The sequence below is a fragment of the Lentinus tigrinus genome, assembly GCF_003813185.1.
Source record: "Lentinus tigrinus ALCF2SS1-7 unplaced genomic scaffold L226scaffold_44, whole genome shotgun sequence".
Taxonomy (NCBI): Eukaryota; Fungi; Basidiomycota; class Agaricomycetes; order Polyporales; family Polyporaceae; genus Lentinus; species Lentinus tigrinus.
In genome coordinates, this window is record NW_027137953.1 from 71,037 (window position 1) to 94,989 (window position 23,953).

A 23,953-nucleotide genomic window follows, 5' to 3' on the forward strand; every position below is an offset into this window, starting at 1 on the left:
TTTGCGTGAAGAGGGGGGAAACGGAGGGGGATGAGGGAGGAGGGTGCGAAAGCGGAGATGAAGAGGTTGGTAGGATGGAAAAGTAGATGGTCCGGTTTTGTGTTAGATTCTGTGGGAGCGCATCTTGACTTCTCGGAGAGAAAGTGATGGTCGGCCAGCAACTAGGTGTTGCACTGCCCAGATTCATGGGGGCGATTGTAAAATGTGGTCTGCGAGATCAATCATGGGAATACTTGAGAGGGGTTTACGGGAGAAGTCTTAGCGACGTTTGTCAGAATCTCGACATATTGGCGTCCCATTGACACGGTCCCTCACTCGCGACGCCATCACATCACACTTACCATTCCTAGCGCAAAGCGTGTCAGCCTTGCCAGGAAGCCGATTCGCCCACGTCCTCGTTTGGCAGATTGTTGCGAAGTGATACTGTGTCCGTGCCGAAGCCATCGCCTCCGTCGTACACAACGCCCAACCTCCTGTAGCACCACGACCGGCTGCAGTAGCTTTCAAGTTTCGAGGTATCTTGCAGGGCGTTCAGGTATTAATGGGAACCATGTTACTTACCGACACGGCCCTCGGAACACCACCCGACTCCCATCAGCCCGCCCGCTCCCTCGCCGGCGATGGGCATGTTGCAGGCGCAGAACGGAGAAAATATGGTCAGCGGTAGTCGGTCAAACTGCGGCCTCGCCAGACCAGGGCCCCTCCACACTCCAACAACTGTGATGGTATCAAACGCCAGCATCACTTCCATCAAAGCGACGCTGCCGTACTTCTCCTGGTATCTGAATCTTCCCTTTCCCATGCAGCGCCCCGGACGAGAGCATCCTGTCGTTTTGCATTGGCATTCATAGAGTGCGAACCTGGCCCAGGTCTCTACATTCTGTCGCCTTGTTTGAACCCCGTGCCCGAAGGGAATCTGCCAAGGCTTTCATCAGCTCTCAACAATTTCGTCTAACCAAGGAATCAGCGGCAATCCATACGCAGTCCCGATAGCGCGAAGCCTTGATCCGCCTTGATTGACTGTGCGACACCTTCGACAGGGGTGGGAGGGGCCGCCTGGGTCTCAGGCCAAAATTGTTGAGCGCTCCCGCCGCACTGGTTGCAACGGGCGGCTGCTGTACGGCGCGCCCCGGCCTTTTGCCGTACTTGTCCACAGGGCCGTCCGCGTCTGCTCCCGTCCAAGTCGGAGAGAGAAGACCATCTGCGACAGCAACGCGAGTTCCATCCAACGGAGCCGATGCAGCTGTTCAAACTCTAATGTTGACTGGTGTCATCTCAATCCGTGTCGAGAGGGTGGTGACAACCTCACAGGTACGCCACACGCATAACGAGAACGACGCTCTCTCCGCTCCAATGCGGGCGGAAGTTGCTTGAGCGTGGCTCCGCGCATCATCGAGCCCTTGGAACGCTTCACATGATCTGTCGGAACGGAGAGATATCTCCTCACTCGCAGGGGCCTGATGTCTGCATATGAAGAAGCGATGAGGTGAGAGGGAGATAACATGTTGCATGCCGTGGACCTGAAGAATCGGCAAATGTATGCGTATGCGGTGGAGGGGTCAGAGATCAATTACACACACACAATCGGATTCTGTGCGCCGCCGCCGGTACTGCCAATCGGAGGAGAGACGGCGCTCAGGCGGGTAGCAAACCAGGATTGTCGGCGCAGAGAAATCAGAGACCAAAGAGTAAACGAAGGAGACGCCTCCAGGTTTGATCAACAACAATCTGATTTTGACGACAGAGTTCTCGCTGACCGCATACTCCATGATCATAACATCTTGACCGGAACGACCGGAACGACACGGAAAGCGAGGCACGATCTACACATCTGTCCAGCCGGCATTCTTTATTAGCTCAGTGCACTCTCCAACATCGCATTTGCCAGTTAAGAGAACTGACCTCGCTGGAGTTCGAGTATGCGGAGCTTGGCCCTCCCGTCACCATCAACCAAGAATCGAGAAGAGGCTCTACGCAATCTTCACGCGCGTCTCTTCGATGTTCGACATTCGACTGCGGCTTCGAGCGGTCAGCGACCATGCCAACATATTAAGAGTTCCTCACCCCTTTGCACTGCCCCGCGGGGAAGACTCCGGTGCGATATAAGCGCGGCGAGCAGTTCAGCATGGTCGAGTTCCCGCGAGTCTTCTCGAAGTTCTGTCATGAGACCATCTCGTAGCACAGTTGGAGCTTTCCCATCACGAAATGCGTATACTCCGAGGAGGGATGGGCCGGAGACGACTTCTGCGCAGGTGATGATCTATACAACTCGAGATCAGCAGGATCGTGGGCACATGTAGCGAGACCTCGGCGCACCCGTACTTCAGCTTTTCTGACCAGGTAGCCGCAGCAATATTGACTGATGGATGTACTTCCTGGCATACGAATGCGTCGTAAACCTGGCTCGCACACAGGCTCATGACTTGCGAGCGGAGCGCCGGGCTGACCAATGTGTAGACGCCCTAATGTTCGACATGACAGATCTGTTGTATTCGGATGAGCACCCCGGGAGCTGGCGATACGTCGCCAGAACATACCGAGGCTGTATGTTCTACTGTAGACAACATGCCATGCGCATGGACAGGTGGGGCGATCAAAGGACTTGAGATGACGGACGTGCCTGTAGCAGGAACGATTTCGCTCCGACAAGTGACTTTGAGGAGGAACCTATGACAACCTAGCGCATCCAGCGATGAAGGCGTGGGAGATGTCTACTCAGTGCCGCTCGGACGCAGAGCTAGATGACAGGTACGGACACCTCGCAAGAACTACATGGTCGCGCTATTGGAACCGTGATGAGCGACGTAGCGAGAACCAGTGCGGGTAGACTTACTTGTCCTGCAGTCAACAGCACGTAAGCACAGTCGCGGGACTGGATGTTGCATCTTCCGGTTCGGATCTTTGACATGGGGATGAAGACATGAATTCGGCAAGCTAGGAGATGCCATAGGACTGAGGTGTCTGCCAGTCATCCCCTGCACGTTCGTGCCGGACAGTACGCTGATCATACCTGCGTAGCCCACGGAACAATGACGTCCAAAAGATCGCGTTTTCATAACGTATAGCGCCAGTAAGATTGCACACACCTATCCGGTTTAGCCGTTGTCGAGACGTGCGACGTCGCATCATTCAAGTCAACGTCCGATGGACGGGAGCGAGGTGGTCGGCCTTCGACCGCAGCGTCAGCACGCCGTTGAGGAGCAGCGTGCCCCGGTAACCTTCGGCGTCCGACTTGGTGACTGCGGCCATGGCGCATCGTAGCCCGCGACCTCTGAGACTCCCGCCGCACCGTGGCCCATGGTCGCAAAGGACGGACAATGTCTCACCTCGATACAAACTCCTATCTCCGATGAAGGCCTTGTTACTCAACGCCCGTCCGGTGAGTACGATCTCTTCGAAGATGAGAAAGAACCGCATAGCCCGAGGACGACCGGATGATGAAGCGTGTCGGCTGCGGCTACGACCCTGGTTGCAGAGGTCATCGAGCGGTTCCGATGGACAGCATATGCGGCGTATTGTATGCATCATGACTGACGCTGATGCACATAGATCTTGTGTAGCTGATGACAGTGCTACGTGGCAAGAGAGGAGCCAAGGCAGCGTTAGGAGGACCAATCCAAGGCTTGGTCAGGACAAGTGACTGGCAGACATTAATCCTCAGTGACTCACCTAAGCAAGCTCCAAGCAGATAAGTCCGAGAAGATAGGCTGTACTGGTGAACAGAGATGCAGACGCATGCCCATGGAGGAGTCCAGTGGTTGGACATCGAGGATAATCGTGAGAAAGTTGGTACGCGGGGGAGGTAGGTCGAGCGGAAGGGAGTTCGAACCGTCTGAGTTCGTCGTGCGACTGCTGGCGGGATGCCGTATGGCTTCTTTGCTTCCTGAGCGGCGCATGCGGACGCAAATTGGTCCGTCCCCAAAGAAAGCACTTGGTCAATGAACAGCGAACGACCGCATGTGACCGTCAATATGTCTGAATCCTTCCGAACTCGCTTGGAGTTCAGGCTTGGATGGCCAAGAGGAAATAGGCAAGTCGCTCTGGAGCGTCAAGGGCGGAAGCTCTTCGGCAAACCCACGATGGGCAAGATTGTGTTCATAGCCTGCAAGATATGGATAATAACGTTCTGGCAGCATGACATAAGACACTCCGGCCGCTCGGTAGAAGAAAAGTTCAGGGGTTGAAGGCTGCTGGAGAGGGAATGCGCACCCCCATGGGCCATGGCGTACCTGACCGCCAAACCCGTATGGACCACACATCTTCGCACACCCTTCATTCACTAGAGAAGTCGGGGCCCCGCTCTTGTGTTCGTCATCCTTGCGCGTCGGAGCGGAGCTGACAGCTCTCCAGACGCGTACCGCTTCCGCGACGAGAAGTGCGGCGGCAGCTTCGGTGTCCAGATATCGACCCGCGCCTTTCGGCTGACGACTGAACCAAGTCGGGGAACAGCAATGGCGGATATGCTTTCCTGACGGCGTATAGGGCCCAGACGTCCGCCGCATGAAGCTGATGCATCCGATATCGGGTGCTCTTATGACAGATAAGTCAAGTACGACCACCGGTCGGGTAGCTTCGAGGGTGGTGCCAGTAGAGAGCAGCGAGCTGATCGCATACCACCACATTCAGGGAGCACCTCGGAACGTTCATTGTCAATACTAGCGTCGATATGTGAGGGGCGGAGACATGACAGAGACACTCACGCGACACTAGAGGGGCTCAGAACCGCCCGATTGGAGTTCTATCTCTGGTTTCCATCTTCTGGGACACGCGCACTCCGTCGTCGCACGTCCAGCAATGCATTGACGGCTTTGCCTTGCGGCTGTCAGCCTTGGGACTCCCCTCAGTCCGCCGCAGAGCACAGGTTGAGGGAGGCAGTGATTCGGTCGCCATAGGGTCGCCATGTCTGTTGTCGGTCCGAAGGCACATCATGTTGTCGAGCCGGGGCCACAGCCACGGAAGCCAACCGCCAGTGATATGCTCGACATCATTGAGCCGTTATTCACCGTCGATGGAGGCGCCAAATGTGGCCTGATCGCGGGTAGGGAAGCCTAAGACACAAGATTAGGTTCGACCGTAGCACGCGTAAGGACTGAGACGAACGGCGATTTCGAAAACCTGGGAATGTTCCGGGCCTGCACTACCAGACAGGTCTCTGCGCTTGACATGCGCAGTGCGAGGCTTGAGAAGAGTTCTTCGTGGAGCTCGTACGCGCGCAGATGGCGACATTGACAACTGTTGCAATCAAGAACTCGTCAGTGATGATGATGACCTTTGGCAGACAGGCCCGGAAAGCGCTTGTTGGCTTGCCCATCTTGATCTCGTCAGACTTCTCCCGCGCTGTGCTGACCCAACGTAGGACGTGCAGAGCGCTAGCGCAAGGTGGCACTAACAAGGGGCGAACATCGGCTTTATGTGTTTCGGAGAAATCCAGACTAGCAACACCGAAACGGACATGGCTGCTCGCCGACTGCCCATCGCTCCGCATCGCGCTTCTGGAGATTCAGTGAGACGTCGGGTAGGTGACGGGACATGACAAGTGATGGGGACCAACCTGGACTGCTCCGGAGAAGCCGCCGACGTATGTATGCTACGGACGCAGTGCTACCCCGAACTGCGTGCCAGCGGACAGACTCCCTGAACGTAACTTGGATCCTTGAGGCGATGCTGTGGATACCGGGCTAGAAGACAAGTCACTGGGTGGCATCGTTGATAACCTCACTGCTTTGTATTGAAATATTGAGTGCGGCACGCTGGGAAAAGGACAAACCACCTGCGTCCCCCCGATGCTGCTGGTGTGGGAGCATTGACAACGAAAGCCAGATAAGAAAACCGGTATAGGACTACATCACCTCGATGTGGTTGAAATCGGTTTCATTCTTATGTCGAGACGCAAGGGGAGCTCAAACTTCTGCTATACGCATACTCCGAACTATGCCGGACCTACAGGCTGAACACTGCGCGTGGTCTCAACCCAATGACTCCTCCGCCTTTCCCGTCCCAACCCGGGATTGGCGCTCTGCATACTGGGCACCTGGTGTCAATGGTTGAGTACACTGGAGGCTTACGATGCAACGAACTTGACGTACGCGGGCATCATCCGCTCCCCGGGAGGCAACGTGTACGCACCACGCTTCATGGTCGTTTTTACAGCGGTGAAGAGACAATCGCCGCAAAGCACGTGGCCGCACGGTGTGATGGTGGCATATGACGGAGGGGAGAAACATACTGGACAGTTGTAGGCGGCCAGGGGCTCACCCTCTTGTATCGGCACATTGTCGAATACTGGTTCCAGACCTTTAGGACTTGAACCCGGTGACAGCCTCGGTAGAATGTCGTCGCCATGTGATGAGGGTGAGGATGACGCTCGACCGCAACCAGCGGCAGATGCGAGATCCTTGAGCGGGAGAGCGGGAGAACTGGGGAATGATGAAGTGGCGTACACTTCGTCCGGTGCGAATTCAGTATCAACATCATGACAAGCCTCGTCAGCGGTATGAGATGTGGCAGATGATCCTGGGAGGCGTTCGTCAGCGATTCGTCGGGTCCTTTCGGTAGGGTTGTAAGACGAAGTATTTGGGGTGTGGGGGTGCAGGGTCGCCCGAGTGGAGGAGCCAGTCCCACGCTCAGACTCCGTCGGCGGAGGAATGGTGTAGGATTCAGGTCCACCCAGGGGCGCGGCGCTCCGCTCTGCTGAAGTCGAGGTGGTAGCAAGAGCGTTACTACCTCTCGTATGAGCAACACCTATCAAAGAGAATGATTCAGCACTATCTCAGGAGGAGACAAGACGCAACGAGAACTAGCATCTGCAGACTAGGTATTGTTGTGTCCGCCTGGTTACAGCAAAGACATATCCGAACCACAGAATGAGTAACATCTTTCCCAAAGATATGCGTGCGGAAGCACCGCGACACTCGCTATATGCACAGCGCGACGAGCACCCCCTCATACCAACAGTATAAGAGCTTGTGGGCGCGCAAAGCGCACAGCTTAACTGCATGCCAGCAGGTCTCCCGGTGTATGAGTCCGTAGAACATTTCACCGGCCCAGGCGAAGCAAGCCTGCAGCACTACGGAAAACTTGAACTCGTCGTCACCATTACGAGCACCCCCTCATACCAACAGTATAAGAGCTTGTGGGCGCGCAAAGCGCACAGCTTAACTGCATGCCAGCAGGTCTCCCGGTGTATGAGTCCGTAGAACATTTCACCGGCCCAGGCGAAGCAAGCCTGCAGCACTACGGAAAACTTGAACTCGTCGTCACCATTGGACGACATCTTAGAATGCTCAAGAGTGTATCCTCTCGACGGCCGGTCTTGATGTCGGCGTCCTCACAAACCACTCAAAGATCTTAAGGAAGCAATGTACTCCTGATCGTGGAAAGCGGAAACCACAGACCGCAAAGCGAGACACGTAGATCGGGGTCGATGACAGGGATGAGACTCACAAGCATTACGGTCCCGTCTCCTCTTCGACCTGCCTATTTCTCCTGCTACTGGAGACTTGGAGCGCTCCCGCTTGCACGACGCACTCGCACCCCCTCCAGATTCTTCTCTGGCAACTCCTGATTGACGCGATCGCGTAGAACTCTCCGTGAGGGAAGCTGACCCGTGCTTGTCCGAGTGATCAGAGTGTTCAGAAACGTTACGAGAAGACTGGGTGTGTGGGCGAGACGTGGGCAGAGCATGAAGGGCCTTGGAAGACTTGTCGCGTTGGCGTCGGGAGCGGCGTAGCGTAGTCGGCGCGGTCAACGACGACGAGGGAGTGTGTGCCATTGCTGGCGCGTTTGTGCCTGCTTGAGACATGCTAAAGTCTTCCGTACAAGCTCCCGAGATATGTGAGCGCAGGAGTGATGGAAGAGGAGTAATGTCATTGTCAAAGGAACAAGGGAGCTCAAGGGAGTTGTTGCGCGGGCGTCTGTAGCGCGGACTGCTTTGTTCCCTACGCTCATCAGGGCGCGCGTCCGAGGTCTTCGGGCGACCGACGATTCATCATTGTACCATGCAACATCGCAACGAGACTGCTTCCACCAATCAAGGAATGATTGTCAGGAGCTTAAGGCATCTAGTTGAGTTCTGTCAAGCCTTCGTATTATGGCTTAATAGTACTGAGTCGAAAGTTTACAAGCACAGTTACCTTTGGAAGGTACTCGTTACAATCATGGCTTCGGACGCGGCTCCTTGCGGTTATTCTTTGCTTGAACGTGCCACCGCGGGTCCAAATGTTCGATAGCCTCGGGCCGTTCTGAACAGAGCGAAAGGTCAGCATCGTTTGTTCCAAGACGAAGTGGATGCGGCCATGCTGATTTGCTCGGAAGAAGTTGAACAGTCATTCTCACCGCCTTGCCTGCGCACCGAGGAACGTCCACGTGACCGGTTATCCTGCTATGGTCTCGGGATGCAGGGTGGTCTCTTCCGAACCACCACCATCCTCCGAACCACCACCATCATCCGAACCACCATCCAAACCAGCGGCCCCTGGCTTGTGCTCCACACTATCAAACCCCCGACGTGTTCCCCATCTCTGTCAAGCACTACCTTTCGCTCATGTCCCTGAGATCTCCACAATTCCAACCACTCAGTCCGTCGATGTCGGAAAACACCCGTAGCACACGATCTACAGGTTCCAAGTACGCTCCTCAGGCCGCCCTACCCCTGGACGTAGTGCGCGACGAGAACTCTCGGCCTTCAAGCCCTGTCGGCTTGACACTTGGTATGACATATGTTCGTAAGCTTTGCGAGCATGCAAGGTAACTAACATGATCTGGACAGCAGAAGAGATGGTGAGATCTGGCGAGTCACTCCCAAGACAGGGCAAGTCATCCCTTGTTCGCGGAAGTCTCGGGGAGGCAGATGGTACTCCCATGTTAGGTACGCCTCCGTCACCTGTTGGTGATGTTGCCTGGCTCGAGCTCCTTTCTCACCACAGAGCCTGTCGGAGAGGAGGATATCACGGAAATTGGAGTCGGTCATGACAATGCGCAAACTCCAACATCTAGCTCAGGTATGTAGCAATGCCTCCTTCTGAAGCTGACACATTGACGCGGTGGTTGCAGGTGTCCGAGTGTCCCCTCCCGTACTGATCGACATCATTCCCGGTCATACCCAGGTCTCGGAAGTGGTGGTTCTCCATTCTGTAACCGGTGAGCTCTCACCTAATTGCCCGTGATTATTGCTGATCCCCGAGGTCGCACAGGGTCGCACGCGGCTCAGCATGGCAGCATCCCACAAAACGTCAGCGTTGCCGCAACAAAGCAAGGTCCTCCTCCTGTGAAGAGTTCGCATACGTTGCGTGAGAGGCGTATGACGTACCTCCGCAACATGTAGTAAGTCTGGCCAATATCGCTTCCATCATGACCTCATGTCGACTCCTTCACAGTGCGATGCTCGACCAACCGGAACCGGACGTTCCTCGGGCAATTCTGCGGGCGACCACTGCTGTCCGCCGGACTAAGTGGGAGATCGAAGCCGGGGTTGTCGGGTCATGGCTCAAGCCCCCAAGGCACAAGCTACCTGCTTTCGTTGCTCGGTACGGCGGTTTCCCGGACACTCTACTCCACCGACAGCGTGAAGCTATCGTCCAAGAGGTCCGGCTGAAGCGTAGCGAAAAGCTACGAGGTTTCCCAGGCTCGAAGCTACCTGAAGTCCCCCAGAGTGTGGGTACCGCAATGTCGCTCTCGAACAATCATCGTAAGGAGATCGAGGAGATGTTGCGTAATGCGAATTTCAATCCGGGCGACTTGGATGAGGCCGACTTGAACGGTGTGGTGATCGCTGTCATGTCCGCTGCGGCCGAGGCCGCGCGTCTTGCCCCCGGGAGCTTCTAGAACGGCTCGTAGTGACTACGACTCCCCAATGCCAGCTCATATCTCTTCTTTCCATCCAGTTCTACCTCCTGATCGCATTACGCGTTGCTATTCCTAACCTCTGTGATCGTCATGGATATGTCAAGTCGCTCGTTTCCTTCCTCCTCATGTGTACTCATGTTTTCTCATTTCCCTGTGTACATCTCCGAATGGTAGAACATCGATTTACCATATAGTGCATGTACTTTAGGCTGGATATTCCATCTATCCTCGCCGTAAATCAGCTTCGAGAGCGCAGCGGCTGCCACATACTTCACCGATGCACTCCTCGTCCGCAAGTGTGCGGTACACTTCAGTTCCTCTGCTCGCTGCTAAGGCAATGCGCGAACCTCGGAGTTTTGTGAGGACATTCCACTTAATGTTAGCCTTTCTGTTGATTCAGTGAGACCTGACTTCCCAATGATGCGGACCATTCAGGACGCCGCAATGGGGTTTATAGGAACTCGGGGTGGTATCCTAGGTAATCAAGCGAGGATTACAAGGCGAACTAAAGCAAACGGACCACTGTATTCCAGTATACGTGGCTCTTCGTGCAACCCGGAGACTTAGTCCAGGCTGTGTCTTACTTGTGCACCACGATCAGGTGACCTGGATTGTCGATTCGCGGCGACGCGTCACCATAAACTGGCCGCGGCGGCATGATATAATACAAAGTGAGACAGAAAATCGGGGGCAACAAAGCTTCACTAAGCGATAACTTCAACAAGTCGGTGACCATTCAGTATATACTTGTCCAGCAACTCGCTGTTGACGAAGACGTTGGTCAGTGGACAACCTCGATGCATCGGATGGGAGGGATACGTACCATGACAACAGAGATGAGACATAAACAAAAATCACTTCTTGACCTCTTGGGATTGCGCAGAATTCGTCTTTGATGATGTTGGTAGTAATAATCCGTTCCTGTCGACACGTACTCAAGTACTTAGCTACTGAGGATTCGAGATAATTGAACCGAGAGAACTTACCGCAACTTCCAGCGCCTCACCAACTTATCACTCAACGTCGTCTTTTTTCGCGGTTTGTTGCTCAGGGCTCGCGACATCGATGATTTGACCTTTGCTAGGCGCCTGTCGCCTGCGAAGCGGGCGTGTGCACTGACTACTCGAGGTTTGATGGCCCGACCTAGATAAGAGGCCTCCGCGGGGAAGAACATCGTTGCCGGTGGAGGTGTAGGTGGTCTCTCGAGTCTAACAAACGTTGAAGTGGGGTCGAAAGGTAGGGGAGGATCAGAGGCCAACGCAGGAAGAAACAATTGGCACAGCAGTAAGGTTGGCGAAGGTCTACCGGAAGACTTGGGTTGCTCTTCGTTCCCTACTCGTGGCTGGACCTGCGCCGGTGTTGGCGCTCTCAGTATCGTACCCTGCCGTGACACTTGTGTGGTATATGAGGAGATGGAAGTGTTTATACCGGGTTGCTGCGACTTACGAGCTCTAGGTCCTTTGAAGCTGGTGGCTGCAGCTGGAGTGTTGACTGAGTCCTCCGTTTTCAACGTGGCCTGGCGCTGAAGTGAAGCTGCGACAAGTAGGACCATATGAGCTACTCAGAACCATTGTCCTTGTACTGAAGAAACACATACCTCCAGCTCTCTGGGACCTCTTTGTCTCTTGTTGACTCTCATCCGACCAGGTTAGTTGCTTTCGGAGCGGCGAACTTCTATAGTTTCTCTGACGTATGATCTTCTGAACTTTACGCGTGACCGCCTCCGGGAAACGTTGAGACGTGGACGCTCTGACCATGGTACTACAATGGAGAATGTGCAGGAATGCGAGACGAAGATACGAAGGAGGCAGGGGATGATGGTGGTTGGGGAGAAGTTGGGGAGCGCCGTAGTGATACCGGATTTGACATCAACAATTTACCACGCTCCTCATGTCCTCATACCTAGTTTGTCCATGATCCCCCCTACCTCATCTAGATCCTTGCTGTTACCTACCTACTATATGTCGCAGGTGAGTGCGCTTTACTTCGCCGTCCAGTTTTTCCATCTAACAAATATACCTGGGATGCACACCGGAAGTTGGGAAGTGGATTTAGGTCCGTCGATTGCGTACGGTGAGCACTCAGTCTGTCTCGTAACCCGCGACCACCTCTCAACATACCATAATCGGCTAATATAGAGAACCCAACATGCAAAGCCACTCAGAGGGTTCGAGGCTTCCCATTGAGGTCTGGAGAGCAATATTCGAACAGGTCCTAAACCAGCGGGACCTAGCGGCCCTCATGCGAGTTTGCAGCTCTTTCACACCCCATGCCAAGGCGTTCCTATACAGAGCAATTGTCCTCCAAAGCCCCACACAGGCGAAGTTGCTCTTCAATATTCTACGTCGTTTTCCCGAGCTCGCCTTGACAGTCAAGTGGCTCACAATCAACGTCGTCACGATGTGGGATGAGTTCCGCATTCCTCTCTTCATTCCCTCCCTCTTCGAGACCCTCATCAACGTCAGACACTTCTCTCTCGGCTTCTTTGTCTCCCCGCCTGAGCCCGGAACCGCTGCGGGTGGATTACTTCGCATGGATCCTCGATGGTTTCCACGTCTCCGCACGTTCGCGACCGAGCTCCCGATCGCCTCGGACATCCACATGGACCGATTCCTCAAGGGCCACCCTAAGCTGCAGGAGCTCCATGTCTCTCCATCAAACGCCGCTCATGTTATGGGTCTGCCCGAGTACACCGCTCCTGCGGTGCCTTTTCCTTCTCTCCGCGCCCTTTCATGCCGGCCTTTCCTCCTTATGCACACCATCTCTGGTGCGATCAACCTCACGCATCTCCACCTACCCTATTGCAACGAAAGCTCCCTCTACAGTGTCGCGGAGATGCTAGGCTCTCAGTTGGTTAGCCTTCGGCTCAGCAAGGTGCGCTTCGTGGGCGAGCCGTGGTCTTCCGCAGCCCTCTTGGTCAAGCTCTCCGTGCTGCGTTTCCTGCAAGTTGACATGGAACCCGAGCGAGGCGTATACGTGGTAAGCAAAACTACCCAGTAATATTTCATTATACACCTGCTAATCGAACGCCTCTGCAGTCCAACGACTCCACGCCCTACCTCGCCACAAAGCCATTCGATTGGTACAGAGCCCCCGACACTCTCCCTCGCGAGCCGCGAGCTCATCAGTTGCGGGTGGTTTGGGCATACCTCGAAGAAGGGGACCCGGAGACCCAGGCCAAGTCCTCAGCCTGGCGCGAGTTTCTGTACTGGACGTCGCTCGAGGTGCTCAAGACGTGGAGTGCGTTCTTCTCGACTATCGAGTTCCGTCACCCGGTTCTTTGGGGTGTGTCCGTGACGCTCGGGACAGACGGCGTAGAGGTCGCTCAAGTCCCCAAGGAGGAAGTCCGACGCGACTCCTGGATGTACGCTTGAGCATTCACACCGACGGTGGGGAGTCGGGATGGTTGATCTCTCATTGTTTTACCGGTCGAAGAGGAGATGATGAATTTGTCGGTAATATGAACTGTCATGTACGAGTACACTATGCAGTATACTGAGACCCGTAGGAAGAAATATCACATAACTTTCGGCGAAAACAGATGACAAGTACAGTACACAGCCAAGAAAAACCAACGCAAGAGATCAGAGCCTTACAGTACAAGGCAGGAACGAAGAGAAATGTACACTGAAATGGTGCAGTGGAAGAAGCAGGGGAATATCGGATTGACAAGGCGTGTGTGTGCCGAAAAACTCGCGGAAAGTGCCACCAAAGCACGCAGGTGTATAATAATTCAATGAATAGCACCCGTCAATGAGGAGTGACCTTTGCGAAGACCTTTCGAGGTATAGAATACGCGACGGCGCGCGGACGAGTGACCTTGAACGGTGCAACCCCCGCAGGCGCGAGCTTCGAAGCACTATGCACGAACCGGGTGGTAAGAAAGTGCGTGCAGATAGCTCACCAACTAAAATACTCACAGCGGTTGGTTCTCATCCTGCACAGGTGGGCTGCGCGAACGAGGTCGGCGAGCCTCGGTGCGTTCCATCGGGTGCATGACACATACTGGTGGTGGTGGGGGTCGCGGAAAGACCTCGTTTTCGTCTATGCACGGGAGAAGTGGTATACCGGAGCGGGCTGGCAGACGTCGCTCCGATAGGTTGTGTGTAGGGTCGAAAACGAGGCGCATGACGCGTTTCTCGGCGTTGTCGATGGCTCGCGCAAGGCGTAAGTGCTGGGCCCGACGGTCGTATCCTTTAGCGATGGTTTTGAATGTCGAAGATGCATAGGCAGGACGTCGGAGAGTAGGAAGGGGGTAGAGTGACTGCGACGCCTTGGATCTGGAACGGGGTGGTTGGCCTCTGGAAAGCTGGGAGAGGGCCGAAGGACGCGGTGGTTTGGCGGGAGAAGGGACTGAGCGACAATGAGAGTGAGTGGATGAGTCCTTCGCAACGTGCTAGGAACGATGTAAAGTTAATTCAATGCATACCTTTGTCGCTGTACTTGAGAGCTCGAGGAGACGTGGTAGAAGGGCGGCGAACCGAACGGCGGTCGGTGGTTGCGGTCGAGAGGGTGGTTGTAGCCACAGTCATGTCGTATTATATATGAATTCGTGCGCGAGACGCGTCGCAACCGGTATTGAGGCAAGTATGTGTGTTACGAAGGGTACGGATGAGCGTGAACGATATGTTCGTCGAAGAGAAAGGACAAAGGCGAGAAACGGGCTCCGAGCCACTGAGCGGTCACGGACCGTGCCTCCGTGACTAGTCACACATGATCTCCGACAAAGGATTACCCGCCCCGGTGTGCCCGCTGCAGCTCTCCCAGTAACGAGAAGCCGTCTCCGACTGGCGAATAAGCGGGTCTGTATTTGAAGCGATCGGGCGAAGATATGGCACAAGTTTCGATTTGACTGCTACCCTACCCTCTCCGAGAATCGAGGAAGGCCAGGCTGCTGTCAACGTATTCTACATACATCACTACGGTTGACTACTTCGTCTACTATTGAGTTCGACAACTGCCCCATCCACTTTTGTTTTCGTGAGTATCTTCGTACATCTGCCTCCGCCGAGGCCAGAGCTAGCGCTACACTGGACACAAAGAGACCCGACAGCAAATGCGGACGACCATGGTGAGAGAGAGAGAAGATATTAAAGAAAAAGAATAAAGATATTGCTGGTGTGAGAGAGAAAGACGAGAGCAAGTGAATGTGCATGAAGACTGATGGAGAGCAAAACGAATATCGACGGAGCAAGTTGCAGAGCATGATACGGACGGTGTCCAAGGGGAAGAGACGAAAGCCAGGAGAAGGAAGGAGTGTATTGCTGACGGAAAAGAAGAAGAAAAGAGAGAAGGAGCGTGGGCGTCGTAAGCGTCGTAAGCGTCGTAAGGTCGTGAGTGTCGTCAAGTATCGTGTACAAGTGGGGTCGGTCGCAAATGTGTGGGATGTCTCCATGTCCGTGAGCTGGGCGATAGTCCGAGAGAGAGGGAAGAGAGAAGAGGTTTCCATAGGTTTCGCCAAGAGAAGAGAGAGAAAGAGAGGAGATGGTGGCCCGCGTGATGTGGTGGCCGAGGTGGGGCGTCCGAGAGTTCGCGAGATCGCCGAGTGTCCATGCGTCGGAAGGAGCTTGGGGCTAGGACCAACGTTGGAGGTCGACTAGTATGCCGCAGTGGCCGCGTCGTCGTCCCCGGTCATCCAGAGCGTAACGTCGACGCGAAGCCTCGAAGCGATCGGGGTCCACGGATCCCGCCTCGTCGTGGCCTCCTTACGTGTCCCAGCGGCGCACTTCGCGCCCGCCTGGAGTCGTGCGGTGACTGTCTGGACAGGGCGGCGCTCGTTCGCCTTGCATTCCTCGTTGAACGCTGCTCGAAGCTTTTCGAGGACCTGGTGCGGGGCGTATCCAACCGGTATGGCGCGCCGGACGAGGTAGCCGTACTCGACGAGTCTGGCCAAGCCCACGTGGATCGGGTCGCTAGTAAGACGCGGACGAGACCGTTCGTACTCGAGAGGTGGGGGGAGATTAAGCCTCGCGCTGACGTCGCGGATACTGCAAGTCGACATGAACAGACTGGCCAAGAAGTGAGAGAAGAGAAAGGAGGAGACGTACACTTGCTCGGTTAAGTAAACAGTAAGCTCCTGCGCCAGAGGGACCGCGACGTTGAGGTGAAGTGGGGCGAAGCCTTGCCAGTATGTCGAATCGAGACGGTTGTTGGATGCCCAACGCTTGACGTACTCGGTCACCATTTCGCACTCGTTACGCTCGGCGCTGGCGACGTCGTCGTCTTCGGTGGCGTCGGACAGAACAGAGGACTGGGACAGGTGTCGCTCCAGGGCAGGCGGGGCTTTGTTTAGGTAGCGCGCTCAGAGGGGAGGGACAAGGGCCAGAGGGAGAAAGCGTGCGAAGACTTACAACGGCTGATCGACGCAATGACCCTCTTGGCCACCAAGGAGAGACGCTCTTCTGCACTGGGGTCATCCGCCTCCAATGTCTCATTGAGGCTTCTCATCGCTACGCCCATTCCGAGACTTGCCGCGCGACACTTAGCGAACGACATGGCGCGGTCGTAGTCAAACGCGTCATCGCTCAACATAGATGTGACAGGCGAGAGGGCTGGGCTATCGATGAGATCCAGGCACGTCGAGTGACCAATCAGATACGTACTTGTGGACTCTCCGTCTTCATCTTCATCCGAGGACGTCGAGAAGAGCGTTTCTGTCCGATGCAGAGAGAGGGAAGGGCCTGGTAGTACGGGAGGCTCGTTGGGCTGATTGCGGTCACCAATTGTTGAGCAACACTCACGAAGACTGACACCAGGAGGCTTGACATTGATGGAAGCTGAGCTGTCTTCGGTCTCGTTGGCTTCCGTAGAGCTGGGGACAACCTTCTCGGACACTATTTTGACAGTCGTCAACCGTGGCCGTTCCGTGTAAGAATGATTACGACTCACCTTCGCCCATGATTTGACGCATTACCTCGGCGGTAGACTTGGAGTCATAAGTATGAGGAGACACGTCGAAACCATCCGTGTTAGATAACGACGAGGCGGGGTAGAGAGGAAGATTTGTAGAAAGAGAGTCGAGAGGAGATCGTAGAGACATTTGTCATGCAACGAGGGTTGTGAAGGGATAGGTGTCTCGTAACGTCGGGAGTGGAGGAGGAAGAGTGAGGACGCAAGGATGAGGAGGAAGGGTGAGGAAGGGTAACGCTATGCTGTGCCTTCAGGACAGCGAAGGGAAGGGCGGGAGGGATGCGCCTCGGACAAGGAACGAGTCGATGAGGGAGGTAGCTGAGGAAGCAGATATATGCGGGCCTCTGCGAGGTATACCGTCGGAAAGCGGAGTGTGAACTTTAGTCCAGTAAACATCGAGTCCGCGGCAGTCAACAAAAAGCACGTGACCAACGCGTTCGCCTCAGAAGCGCCGGCGTGACACGCCGTGACAGCATCACGAACGAGTTTGAGAGTGTTTGCCAAGAGCCCCGGATTCTAACAAGGCCAAACTCTCCGAGTCACCTTTTCGGCTATCTCGGAGAGCTTGGACGTCGAGGTGTGGCTTTTGTTCGACTCTGAACCATGCAGAACCTACTCACCGCTTGCAACTCCTGGTGCTCAACTCTCGGCCTTGCATGACGCAGCGATAACAGCAAGTAGGATGCCGTCAAGTAATCCATTTTGAGCGAGGATGAGGCGGGACCATGACGGGCGGGCTGAGAATTGCTGGTACGCATGTTCTTGATACCACCCCCCGCGATACCGTTGTAGAGTACCCGGGAATTCCCCCCACAACCACAAGTATCATAGTTGCATAAAACTAGGCTGCAAGTTGCCCCCTTGATGTCCATAGATCCTTGAATACATAGCTTCGACGTTGGCGCGGACTAGGTCGTCTTGGAGCTGTCGGTCTTCCAGGCAAGGAGTGCATGCAATCATGAGGAACCCGGCAAGCGTGAATTTGTGAATAAAGGACGACCATAGACGAAGACAAGCTGGCCATAGAAATCGAGCACAAGACTCTGGCCGAGTCACGCTCAGAGCGTGCGCACGGACCAGGTGGCTTGCCTTGACCTAACCTTCGCCATCAATTCTACACCCTAGCCTCACTCTCTTGCCCTACAACGAACCCCCCCTCCTCGTGCCCGTCGGGACCGGCGTGTTCTTCGTGCTTTCCATCTTCCTGGGCGATCTTCTCCATCGCGAAGTCCAAGCTCCAGATCGCTACCTCCGCCAGTCCGACGTTGGAAGATTTCAGTTCATTGGCTTCATCCCGCAGATCGACCTGCTCGAGTCTGTCAGAGCTTTACACGATGGCAGGATCTTCCGCCGCCAGCCTGCGGCCATCAGTTACAGCGTGTATGGGCGTCGTCTGTATCTTCATGGTCTCCGCTACGTCAGAGCGTCCTGCATGCGGCTTGAAGACGGGACTGCTGTGACACAGAGGGCTCGGGGTCTGCAAGACTTCAAGGTAAGCAAGCACGTTAGCTCAGGGTATCGCACATGGAAACACACCTCAGTATCTCGAGTCTCAACTGTCGACGTGTGTGCAAGAGCCGTATCGCGTCGAGGTGTAAGACCAGGCTCTTCGTCTCGGTACTGACTTGCGTAGTTCCCAGATTCCGCCGCACTACCATTGGAAGGATCCCGTCCGGTACCTGTGATCCCGCGAAGAGAGCTCTTGTGTTCGTTCGCCACCATCCATCTGCAGCATGATGTCCTTCAGCACCGTCAACCATGAACTGCCGCTTTTTCACTGACCTTTCGATCCTCCCCATCTTGCGACCCATGACAGGACGACGTGGGTGCGGCGTTGCATATGACGTCCTGGCACCATCGCAGACGTACCTTGGGGTGTGGTCGCTACTCTGTCTGCGCGTCTGGAACAGAAGCAACTGTCACAACAATAAATGGCGAGCACCGCACCATGCAGCTCGTAGGCATGATTCTTCTGGGTTTCCGTCTTCTCGCCATCTATCCTTCTCGTGCTGCGTGTTCTGGCGGCTTCGTCGACTTCCGGTCAGTATGCTCAGTGGCAGGCGTTGCCGCGATAATCGACTCTCCAACACGTCGAGGCTGTTCAGTACAGCGCGCGAGACGCCTTATCCGGCTACGTACGACGCTCCGTGCTCAGAGCCGGACCTAAACGTTGCTGATCAGTATTGGGAACTTGAACAAGCAGATGAACGTACCTTGCTCGAGCCGTTTGGAGAGTTGAGTCGCTTGCGCGACCAGTCTGGTGCCTCTACACCGCGATGACCTTGGAACGGGGCTTGTTCTCTTCGGCGCGCTGTGGTCGGCTGCTTGGTGTTCGCCCGGCAAGTAGTTGCGGATGGCGTACGGACGGTCATCCAGTGATCTGTGAAGATTCAGCGAACATGGGTGCACTTCCTCCCGGGACTCACCGACACTGCGCAACCGGATGGCCGCGGCTGGCTCGCGAAAGTGGTGGAAGGAAGTGAGTGGAAAAGTCATTGTCATCCTCGTGCGCCGAACTCGTCGCTGACGCGCCTCGCAGGGAGACGACGTCGGTATCAAAGGATATTGTATGCATACACTAGATTGTGACTTCGGGGACAACAACAAAGTACGCGTCCATGCGCGTTATGAGATACACCATCACGCTCGCGATGAAGAGCAGCCGCGCGAGAATGGGGTCCGTCGCGCACGCGTACACGAAGTCGCGCGTCGTGTACTGCAAGCGCCGCGCACGGGCCAGAGGCAAGGAATCAACATACAAGACGTGACCAAGATCATACCGGAAACAAAAGGTATGTGAAAGGGGGATGGGGGATGGGGGCAACACAAAGAGCGTGCGCGTTCAATACTGGGTCACCACGACGTCTGCAGAGGGGGAGGCGAGTGAGCGTCGTACCTCGGCGGCGCCCAGGAGAAGGGGGGAGAACTGACAGACTTGGTGCTCGAGCTGCCAGATGTTCGCAGACGTGCCGAAGCTGCGCGTGTTTTCGTTCGAGTCTTCGAATTCCGATGCGAGTCGACGCGGGGGAGAGGGGGAAAGGGAGAGGGCCCTGGTCAACGTCCGCTCGGGGTCGCAAGAGTGGTGGTTGGGGGACGTACCTGTTCTCCGACCGCGGAAGTCGATGTCGCGGATGCGGTATACCGTGTATTCCTCCCCCGTCCATGGATCTTCCTTGTGCGACAGCCCTGTCGCAGTGCGTCGACGTCAGCTTGCTCTCCACGCTTGGCTGTGATAGGTAGCGCACCGAGCTCGTTGAGCGCTATGAAGGGCGCAGTGTACGCGATCTTGACCGCGGGCGTGGACTCGTAATATTCGTCGTTCGTAACCATTGTCGTTGAGGTCGTAAGCGTTCGCAAGGACAGGCGTACAGGTAAGTGAGAGGTGCAAGGAGCGGGGGGCAAGGCTATATGGAAGGAGTGGAGGTGGTGGCCCACGGTTTAAGGAGGAGGTGGCTCGGGCCCTTGAACCTTTCGATGTGTGGGGGTGGCTGCGGGCCCGGGCCCGGGCGTGGTGGCTCGCTCGGCTAGATTGTCTCTTGTCTATGTAGATAACTCTTTGAATTTCGTTGCATATCAACGGTGATTATTTGTGTTTGGCAATTGCGTTCGGAGACGGTTGGGTTCAGACTGGGTCCTGGTCACAAAGCAGACTCTTTCTTTGTTCGAGGTTCGAGACAGACTATGAGTGGTACAAAGCGTGATAGCAGGAGACAACGACGGTGGGTACGGATACTATACTATCCTTCCGGCTCGTGTGCGAGATAGCGTGCATACAGCATAAACTACGTGGTGAAAGCGGACGCGAGAGAAAAATAACAATGAGAGCGTGTATTGTTGGTTAGGCGGTGCGGCCTCGAGGAGGAGCCTTCGGAGGAGCCCCTAACGCTTCTAGACTGTCTTGGAAGGGATCCATTTCCATAATTTGGTGGATGAGCACCCTATTGGCGACCACTGGGTGGATGTCCGGCGGTCAGCTTGGGGGTAGTTGTAAGGTACGGCGACACACTCACCCAGTGGATCGTCCTTGACGACGTTTGACATCTTCGCAAAGCTTAGAGTGCTAGAGGTTGCATCTGACAGATGCGAGGGACGGTAAGAAACAGACGGGGAGGGGTGGGGGAGAGGTGAGGTGGTTGGAGACGGGTGGTCTGGGCTGTACTCACCGTTAGTCGGCCGCCCCTTGTCACGCTGAAGATCTATGCATCGATACTTCAGTTGTGAGTTCCCTTTCTTCTTTATTTTGAGGAGGAGGGCTACACGTTGAACACGACTTAATCTCAGAGCGGACATGCGGGTTAGGCTGGAGGGCTTACTACTCGGGTCCACCATGGACATGTTGGCGTTACCACCGCCCAACTCGGGGGAGGCGGTGGTGTTTTGGTCCTTAGTGGAAGACATAATGAAGAATGAGTATAGAGATGTAGTGGAGGGTGAGCAGATTAGAGCGGGTGGTGATGGTTGGAGAGCAGGTGCGGGCGGCTTGGACGCGAGTCCGTTTCCGCGGAAAATATCCGCGGCTCGGGTGATGGTATTTTCCCTTACACATGCACACGCAACAATCCGTACATGCCGAATCCACGTCTGCTAACTGCACATATTGATGAATAACAGAATAGCACAGAGCCCGGAATTATATTGAATAGTATCCTACTTCGAACGACTTATGTACAGGTACTACTCTACTTCGTACAGTAACTACAGAAGCCCAACGCACACGCAAGTCAAAATTGAGATACTTCATCAGCCGTTAAGCAGCTCAAGTCCAGCGGATTACAACTAATCATCTCCACTACGGGCCCGGTCGTCAGCTCCGTCAATGCCATCTCTTTCAATATCCGGACAACCTCGGCATGCGACGTCCATACAGCGACCGCCCGCTGGTCCGCCTGCACGAGTACCGGAAAGCCCGGCTGGTCAAGCAGCTCAATCTCTAGCTGGGGACACCGTTCCAAACTGATACGGTCCGTGAAAGGTCTCGTTGCGTTGCTGGAAACATGACGCGCTAGCGTTGCACCGTACCCGCAGAAGGCGTCCGCGGACAGCTTGGCAAGGCCAGTGACCTGCGCCGTAGTCTGATCGAGGTTATACTGGTAGCATTGACGTGCGGTTGGAACTGTTAGAGGTTGTCTGTCTTCGCGGGCTTTCGGTGGCGTGCCGAGAAGAAGGGGCCGCGGGTCTTCATCTGCGAGGGTACAGCGGAAGACGCCGTCGTACTCGTTCGTTGTGCAAGATCGCCTGCAAATATAGTAAGAGCTAAGATACGAGCACTTTCTGTCACAGCAGGACACGTACCTGAGGTCGGCACGCTGCTTGAGAAACCTATGCGCGAAACCACGCCGAGAGTCGTCGAGTGGCACAGGCGCTGTATGTTCTCTACCCTGCAATTCGCCGCTAATTTCGGTAGAGAGATCGTACATGGTATGACTTTGACGGAGAGGAGAGGGACCAGCTTTTCGTTCCTTCCAAGAGAGACGCCTACTCCCCGTACTCGGAGGAGGCGGAGCAGCGTCTAGCGGTAGATGGATTAGTTCGTGGGTGGAACAATGCGGGATCGATCCATACGTACCACAGAGGCCGCTGTCCGGAGTAGGCGCGGGTGTCACGGAAGCTGCAGTAGATCAATGAGATTAAAGACGGGAAGTAGAGTAAACGGGTGCGTACTTGGAATACACGAGATCCAAGGGAAGTTGCTCTCCAGTTGGGAAGGGTCAGTCTCATCCCACGAGCATCCTCCGCCGGCATCTCATTATCAGGATATATAAGCCACATAGTAATATAACTGGAAGAGCAGTACTCACTGTCGTCGCGTTGCAACGTAGGTAGTTCGACATCCTGTACGGACGTCCAGGTCCACGAGCAAGATGAATCGGTCGAGGTAGCCGCGCTCGTCGAGACAGAAGGGCTTCTATTGTCGTCCGGGTGGCACGCTGCGCGGAATCTTCATGAGCGTGCACCTACCTACGTGCATAAAAGGTACACGTACCGTCACTAACACCATAGCTGCCATCAAATGTCGAGATAGCATTCGAGTCGGTTGTTTGACAGTAAGTGGTATCTTCGGACAATGGGGTCAACACGAGTCGGAAGCTGTCCAACCACCGTTGGGAGCGACCGCCTACCTTCGGTGAACCTATCGAAATCAAAATACGACGTCGTGCACGCATCATAGGGCCCTAACCAACACTTCTATCAGCATTCATAGCTCCGTAAACGCAAAACCACGCACTGACCATCAAGGCCTACGCGCACGCGCTTCGACTCCGGATCCGGCGCATCCAAACCGTCTTGTTCGCGGACGCGTTTCCGCGACCCGGACTCGGGCACGGCCGAGGTCGTGGCTGTCGTAGCAACGAATGGTTCCCAAGAGAATAGAGACCACGAGGTAGTAGGCGGAAGCACAGGCGGGCGCGCAATGGATGTGGCGGTCATCACGTCAACGTTGTGGGCGGTAGGGTGTCAGTGGTTTGGATGGTACGAGCGCTCTGGGGCTAATGGTTCACTGTGGCGGTCGCGTAGGCGTCAGGACTGATTGAATTTCAGTGAAGAGCGTGATGTCTCAGGGGAGGTTGTGGTTGTGGGGGGAGGAGGGACGCGTCGACAGTGTGGCCGCAAGGCTACCGACCGCGTCACGTGACTTGGGCGAGGACAAAGCAAGGGCTGCTGCACCGACGCGGCGGCGGCCAGCGCCGCTCTGGACCGTTGTCATCGCCCACTTTTCTTGAAGGCACAATTACTACGATGTCCATATGGAGTGACGATGCGGACGAGGATGCGGGCGCGCGAGTGGTCGATACGTGGATATCTTCCACTTACGCGCCTTCAGATAGTGTATCAGTCGCAGAGGAGGAGAAGGGACATACTTGGAGTTAAAGGGGGAATTTAATTGCCCTCAAGGTACAATATCTCCTCTTCTCCTGTGATAACGCGCTGTCAGCGTTCGGACGTGGTACAGACATACTCACGGAGAGAAGAGAACTTGTGAACCGCGTCACCACCTAATATTAGTTCCAGGAGTTGTACGTAGATGACTATGAGTGGCCTCAGAACGCTCTTGGACGCGTTCTGGTAACGAGATGAGACCTGTACTGTACTGGGCCCAGGGGATGACGAGGACAAAGAACCACCGAGTCGCGATTGAAGCGATCCACAGATGGATTTGTTCATGGACGTTGGGCGGGACGGTCGGGCCTCACAGTTGTGT

At 55.2% G+C, this 23,953-nt stretch overlaps 11 protein-coding genes across 11 annotated transcripts; 2 read left to right on the top strand and 9 right to left on the bottom strand.

Moving 5' to 3' along the window:
- Window positions 1-111: 111 nt before the first annotated feature.
- L226DRAFT_267170 (uncharacterized protein) lies at window positions 112-1,068 on the bottom strand. Its single transcript, XM_067673436.1, has 3 exons — window positions 981-1,068; window positions 562-916; window positions 112-500 (listed from the first exon to the last, which is right to left on the bottom strand). Exons 2-3 carry the CDS (start codon window positions 800-802, stop codon window positions 259-261), a joined length of 483 nt encoding a protein of 160 aa, XP_067530275.1. The 5' UTR covers window positions 803-916; window positions 981-1,068; the 3' UTR covers window positions 112-258.
- L226DRAFT_267178 (uncharacterized protein) lies at window positions 605-1,937 on the bottom strand. The gene is made up of 6 exons (XM_067673437.1): window positions 1,903-1,937; window positions 1,583-1,831; window positions 1,448-1,464; window positions 1,310-1,399; window positions 981-1,254; window positions 605-916 (listed from the first exon to the last, which is right to left on the bottom strand). Exons 2-6 carry the CDS (start codon window positions 1,773-1,775, stop codon window positions 846-848), a joined length of 645 nt encoding a protein of 214 aa, XP_067530276.1. The 5' UTR covers window positions 1,776-1,831; window positions 1,903-1,937; the 3' UTR covers window positions 605-845.
- Window positions 1,704-3,032, bottom strand: L226DRAFT_563197 (uncharacterized protein). Its single transcript, XM_067683546.1, has 5 exons — window positions 2,834-3,032; window positions 2,317-2,462; window positions 2,065-2,260; window positions 1,903-2,013; window positions 1,704-1,831 (listed from the first exon to the last, which is right to left on the bottom strand). Exons 1-4 carry the CDS (start codon window positions 3,006-3,008, stop codon window positions 1,982-1,984), a joined length of 549 nt encoding a protein of 182 aa, XP_067530277.1. The 5' UTR covers window positions 3,009-3,032; the 3' UTR covers window positions 1,704-1,831; window positions 1,903-1,981.
- An 875-nt stretch (window positions 3,033-3,907) lies between these two features.
- L226DRAFT_267166 (uncharacterized protein) lies at window positions 3,908-4,794 on the bottom strand. The gene is made up of 3 exons (XM_067673435.1): window positions 4,701-4,794; window positions 4,230-4,633; window positions 3,908-4,126 (listed from the first exon to the last, which is right to left on the bottom strand). The coding sequence occupies exons 2-3, from the start codon at window positions 4,620-4,622 to the stop codon at window positions 4,049-4,051; spliced, it is 471 nt and encodes a 156-aa protein (XP_067530278.1). The 5' UTR covers window positions 4,623-4,633; window positions 4,701-4,794; the 3' UTR covers window positions 3,908-4,048.
- Window positions 4,795-5,854: 1,060 nt separating this feature from the next.
- Window positions 5,855-8,171, bottom strand: L226DRAFT_515393 (uncharacterized protein). Its single transcript, XM_067678442.1, has 4 exons — window positions 8,124-8,171; window positions 7,444-8,063; window positions 6,087-6,741; window positions 5,855-6,031 (listed from the first exon to the last, which is right to left on the bottom strand). Exons 2-4 carry the CDS (start codon window positions 7,799-7,801, stop codon window positions 5,941-5,943), a joined length of 1,104 nt encoding a protein of 367 aa, XP_067530279.1. The 5' UTR covers window positions 7,802-8,063; window positions 8,124-8,171; the 3' UTR covers window positions 5,855-5,940.
- A 413-nt stretch (window positions 8,172-8,584) lies between these two features.
- L226DRAFT_575364 (uncharacterized protein) lies at window positions 8,585-9,822 on the top strand (the record flags this gene model as incomplete). The annotated part of the gene is made up of 6 exons (XM_067685180.1): window positions 8,585-8,708; window positions 8,768-8,866; window positions 8,925-8,999; window positions 9,052-9,138; window positions 9,192-9,321; window positions 9,375-9,822. The coding sequence occupies 6 exons, from the start codon at window positions 8,585-8,587 to the stop codon at window positions 9,820-9,822; spliced, it is 963 nt and encodes a 320-aa protein (XP_067530280.1).
- A 669-nt stretch (window positions 9,823-10,491) lies between these two features.
- Window positions 10,492-11,668, bottom strand: L226DRAFT_267260 (uncharacterized protein). Its single transcript, XM_067673438.1, has 5 exons — window positions 11,441-11,668; window positions 11,290-11,376; window positions 10,830-11,235; window positions 10,667-10,764; window positions 10,492-10,605 (listed from the first exon to the last, which is right to left on the bottom strand). The coding sequence occupies exons 1-4, from the start codon at window positions 11,598-11,600 to the stop codon at window positions 10,698-10,700; spliced, it is 720 nt and encodes a 239-aa protein (XP_067530281.1). The 5' UTR covers window positions 11,601-11,668; the 3' UTR covers window positions 10,492-10,605; window positions 10,667-10,697.
- A 129-nt stretch (window positions 11,669-11,797) lies between these two features.
- Window positions 11,798-13,322, top strand: L226DRAFT_267265 (uncharacterized protein). The gene is made up of 4 exons (XM_067673439.1): window positions 11,798-11,813; window positions 11,882-11,916; window positions 11,982-12,822; window positions 12,882-13,322. The coding sequence occupies exons 1-4, from the start codon at window positions 11,805-11,807 to the stop codon at window positions 13,215-13,217; spliced, it is 1,221 nt and encodes a 406-aa protein (XP_067530282.1). The 5' UTR covers window positions 11,798-11,804; the 3' UTR covers window positions 13,218-13,322.
- Window positions 13,323-13,593: 271 nt separating this feature from the next.
- L226DRAFT_616641 (uncharacterized protein) lies at window positions 13,594-14,462 on the bottom strand (the record flags this gene model as incomplete). The annotated part of the gene is made up of 3 exons (XM_067686938.1): window positions 14,273-14,462; window positions 13,764-14,196; window positions 13,594-13,702 (listed from the first exon to the last, which is right to left on the bottom strand). The coding sequence occupies exons 1-3, from the start codon at window positions 14,373-14,375 to the stop codon at window positions 13,594-13,596; spliced, it is 645 nt and encodes a 214-aa protein (XP_067530283.1). The 5' UTR covers window positions 14,376-14,462.
- A 977-nt stretch (window positions 14,463-15,439) lies between these two features.
- L226DRAFT_471363 (uncharacterized protein) lies at window positions 15,440-16,374 on the bottom strand (the record flags this gene model as incomplete). Its single annotated transcript, XM_067676375.1, has 3 exons — window positions 15,440-15,830; window positions 15,891-16,125; window positions 16,194-16,374. 3 exons carry the CDS (start codon window positions 16,372-16,374, stop codon window positions 15,440-15,442), a joined length of 807 nt encoding a protein of 268 aa, XP_067530284.1.
- Window positions 16,375-21,390: 5,016 nt separating this feature from the next.
- Window positions 21,391-23,551, bottom strand: L226DRAFT_616644 (uncharacterized protein). The gene is made up of 8 exons (XM_067686939.1): window positions 22,983-23,551; window positions 22,872-22,925; window positions 22,736-22,807; window positions 22,551-22,679; window positions 22,414-22,494; window positions 22,319-22,360; window positions 22,045-22,261; window positions 21,391-21,987 (listed from the first exon to the last, which is right to left on the bottom strand). The coding sequence occupies exons 1-8, from the start codon at window positions 23,179-23,181 to the stop codon at window positions 21,474-21,476; spliced, it is 1,308 nt and encodes a 435-aa protein (XP_067530285.1). The 5' UTR covers window positions 23,182-23,551; the 3' UTR covers window positions 21,391-21,473.
- Between the last annotated feature and the right edge of the window lie 402 nt (window positions 23,552-23,953).